Genomic DNA, 3992 nt, shown 5'->3' with positions numbered 1-3992 from the left:
GTTTGGGAAAAGTGCTTTATTTGTGATTTAAATAATGGTGCTGATGATTTTTAGAGACCCCCACAGGTGTATGATTTTACTGCTTTCATGGGAACTCATCCTCTCTCTCTGCACGGGAGCTAAGCTCCCACTGGCTCCCACGTAATTCTAACCCTGTTTGGGTGTGTAAAGTGACAGGACGCACTAGGGCAGCTCAGCCCTCTGGACGAGGAAATTTAAAATATAACCTTTGACCTGTCCTTCCCCCTCTTTTCATAGTTCTGCTGCTTATATAACTGTCATTTCTTTGCTTGAATTGCACATTAACAACCTTAAGTGCCACTTGTTTTGCACTAAAGAACAAATCATTTGGACAACCAACTGTAAGAGGATTCAATTGATCTGACATTTATTGATACATAATAATAAGCATCATTACAAGTGTCACATCATGCACAGACACATTACTGCGATGAAAGCAAGACTGCAATATGTATACGAGGCATTGAAGGGTACTAAACATTGCATGTCAAAAAAGTGGCCCTACTGTATAATCATTTACTGTAAACTACAACTCAGGGAAATCCATCTACTTGTGATCCATCTCCCAGGATGCAACATGATTTCTCTCCTTATTTAGCTTTTTTTCACAGCTGTGTTCTTCAGTGGGATTTGTTCATTAGTGTGCGTCTCCTCTTTATGTTGCTCCTCCCACACAAACTCTAAAGCGCAGTCCTCCATCTTGGACTGGAAGATGCTTTTGAAATATTGATTCAGCTCCTCTGTGAACATGCTTTTCCAGTCTCCAATCTTACCTAAATTGTAGGACGGGAACGGGGAGGGATGTTATTTTTAAATTTTTTTTTATTTTTAAAACAATATAAACTACAATTAAATGTACACATAGTTCTTTTCAACTGATCATGATTTTAAATATAGGCCTTTTGACTCCTTTGTCTACAGACATTACAGATGTAAACAAACCTTTAAAAAAAAAAAAGAAAACCCAAGAAGTTATACATTTGGTGTTGCTCCATTATTTCTGAGACCAGAAGTGTCGGCAAGTTTCACACATATATTCTGTTCAATAAATCAGCGACCATTTTGACCGGATGACATTTGTTAACGACGTTTGGTGCATTTGACAAAGTGCAGTGTGAATGCAACTGAACCAAATGAAAACTGCAACAATGTTGCAACTTAACCCTGAATCGCACCAAGTCTATCCAACTATAGGTGTAAAAGCGCAGTTAGAGGCCTAAAGAGATGAAATAATCCAATATCTCACAAAAAAAATCACAATTTATGTAACAGAATATAACTTTTTTTATATCTTGTGACCTCTCAGATTTATCTTGGGAACCCTTGGGATGTGCCAACCCTCAAGTAATTTTTGGGATGATAGCAGGTTCCAATTTTGATGATCACTGTTTTATTTATTTTTTAACATTTGGATCACATATTGTGAGACATAGGACGCAATCAATTAACCATGTTGATTTATCAGCATTTAATAGAACAGCCCCACCTTTTCTCATGAAGGAGCCCTTGCTATGGTCCATTATGTCCGCAGGGACCAGGGTGTAGTTGGCCATCTTGTTGTCTTTCATGCTGCTGAAGCGGCAGTGTTTCACACAGTTGTTGATCTCGTCCTCCAGCAGGGGACTGTGCAGGTGAGAGCTCACCCTCTTTATGACGCCATGTAGGTCCTAACAGCAAGGAAGAAGAAGGAACATTATTAAAAATCATTCAAAAAAGGAACTAATCCCAAAATGACATTTGATTGCAGTGTGCAATGGCTTCCTCTGAATGCTAAATAAAGATTACAACCTCTGATGTAAAATTTGAAGTCATGTTTTGAAGGCAAATTTAGTTTGAAAAAAAGACTGAGTAAACAACATTTTCACATCATGAACTTCCACTTCTAGACTTGCCTCAGCCCTTGTGATTGAGGAACAAGATAAATATGTATCTTTAAAGACATTGTACACTTTTAGTTGTATATTTACAATTTAAAGTTTATGGACATTTAGCATGATGGAAATGATAAATCAATTCTCCTTTACCAACGACATCTCTTCATAGGTGATATGAAGCAGATTGTTCATAGTTGCTGTCTGACTGGTCCAGCCTTTAATGTGGTCAAACCAGGAGCCATAGTGCACTGGAACAAAAGTACAACAAGTCAGCATCCTCACAAAACAATGAAATAAATGGATCTATTTGTCCTGACGTCAACTCACGTGTGCCCTCCAGGAATCGATTTAAAAACTCTGGAAATGAGCCAGCTTCAGGGAGGAAGTTGGCAATTTTGTGGAAGTGATAGAAGGACACTGCCACATCTTTAGGGTTTCTGCTCACATAGATGACCTGTGAGATGACACAGAGCAACAGTGTCAAAATGTTTGTACTGTACCAAGAAAACCAAGATACATACTGAGCGGAGTAGTGACACTGTTAATAAATTACCTCAAACCTTTTTTATTTCTATATTACAATTTCCTTACACTTTCTGACTCTGATACCGAACTGTCTGCTAATATATAAATTGGCCTGGCCAATTTATCGGCCTGTCTCTATAACCTGTGGTCTAAACGGTCAAATTAACATGTCAATTTGACCTTTGCTTTGGAGCCCTGGAGGGTGGGCCCCAGCAGGTGATGAGGCAGGTGTGAGGTGATGACTCGAGGTGTGGTGGGTGAGGCCTCCAGTACCACAGCAAAATAATGGTGCTCCAGCCAGGGAGCCCGAGTCCAGTTCGGGACAGTTTGGGACACTTGTGGGTCCCCTCTGCTGGATATGAGAGACACAATTTCCTGCATCCATGTAGTGCCTGTTGAGAAAAAAGAAAGATCTGACTTCATTATTAAAAAATTGCATAGTAACGCATCATGTAACTTCCAGTCATAGTATTGCAACCTTAAATAGATTGTGACATGTCTGCAATGAGTTACTGAACATGCTCATGTGGTTAGTTGCATAGACTTAAAGACACTGCATGTGCTATGTATCATGATCATTTGGTTGTCTCTTCTTACCTGACTTTGGATAGGAGACGATGACGATATCTGTGTCCTGAAACGGAAATTTGAGAGCAAGTTGTAAGGAATCCTGGGTGTGCAGGTGTCCAGGAAACAAAATACCATGAAATGTCTCTATGACATCCAATCTGGCCATATCCAACCTTGATATACTGTAAGTATGCTCTTTTGCTGGTCTCTCTCTCTCTCTCTCTCTCTCTCTCTCTCTCTCTCTCTCTCTCTCTCTCTCTCTTTGAGCTGCCTCCTGACTTTCTTCTGTGTTTACCTTTCTGTAGCTCTGCCTGTCTCAACTCTACTTCTGTCTCTTTGTGTAAGTGATGAGCATACATGCTTTATATGAGCTAAAAAGAGGAAATGCAAATGGAACTCCTCAACTGGGTGTCAGGCAGTGGGTGTTACTTGCAAATGTTCCGATCCCAGCTGCTGGGATCCAGCTTCCAGCTGCTTGTTTTGTTTAGGGCGTGGTTTGTACAGTATATTTACCCTGTAGTAGTTGCTGGAATTTGAATAATGTTTGATGCACGTCTAGTTTTCAATAGTATTATTTCACATTATTTCACATAATTATCACATATTTTTAACAGCATAAACCCTGATTTTACCCTACATTTCAGCATAATGACTTTGAAGTTCACGAAAAAAACACTGTCTAACAGTATATTTATTGGGTATCAACTTGTTCTAGCTGTTGTTTTATGGCCACACTATTCCATCAAATGGAAATATTCTTGATGTCTTGTGCATCATTTTAGACACACCTCTCTAAAACTCAGCGTTAACCCCACAGTTAGAGTGTTTGTGGATCCCACGTAAGGTCTCGACCCTGAGAGGCAGCGTAATGGTTGTTGTAGCCGTTGATTTAAAGGGGTGATAGAATAATTATATAGGGTATTTTACACTGTTCCTTAAGGTCTCCTAATAGGGTATGTAACATTGGTTGGGCTGAAAATTGCCCGAATGCTATTTTATTAG

General features: G+C 39.5%; 1 protein-coding gene across 2 annotated transcripts; it reads right to left on the bottom strand.

The window, feature by feature from the left end:
- Positions 1 to 363: 363 nt before the first annotated feature.
- sult5a1 (sulfotransferase family 5A, member 1) lies at positions 364 to 3356 on the bottom strand. 2 transcript variants are annotated; one of them, XM_031324330.2, is made up of 7 exons: positions 3018 to 3356; positions 2601 to 2812; positions 2223 to 2349; positions 2046 to 2143; positions 1508 to 1688; positions 657 to 794; positions 364 to 626 (listed from the first exon to the last, which is right to left on the bottom strand). In XM_031324330.2, exons 1-7 carry the CDS (start codon positions 3154 to 3156, stop codon positions 616 to 618), a joined length of 906 nt encoding a protein of 301 aa, XP_031180190.2. In that variant the 5' UTR covers positions 3157 to 3356; the 3' UTR covers positions 364 to 615. The 2 variants fall into 2 exon arrangements, with proteins under 2 accessions (XP_031180190.2, XP_031180189.2); XM_031324329.2 differs by having other exon boundaries at positions 364 to 794.
- Positions 3357 to 3992: the final 636 nt, after the last annotated feature.

Source organism: Sander lucioperca, chromosome 3 (genome assembly GCF_008315115.2).
Source record: "Sander lucioperca isolate FBNREF2018 chromosome 3, SLUC_FBN_1.2, whole genome shotgun sequence".
In the NCBI taxonomy this organism is placed as follows: Eukaryota; Metazoa; Chordata; class Actinopteri; order Perciformes; family Percidae; genus Sander; species Sander lucioperca.
The sequence above is the reverse complement of the archived record's forward strand: the minus strand, read 5'-3'. Positions and strand labels throughout refer to the sequence as shown.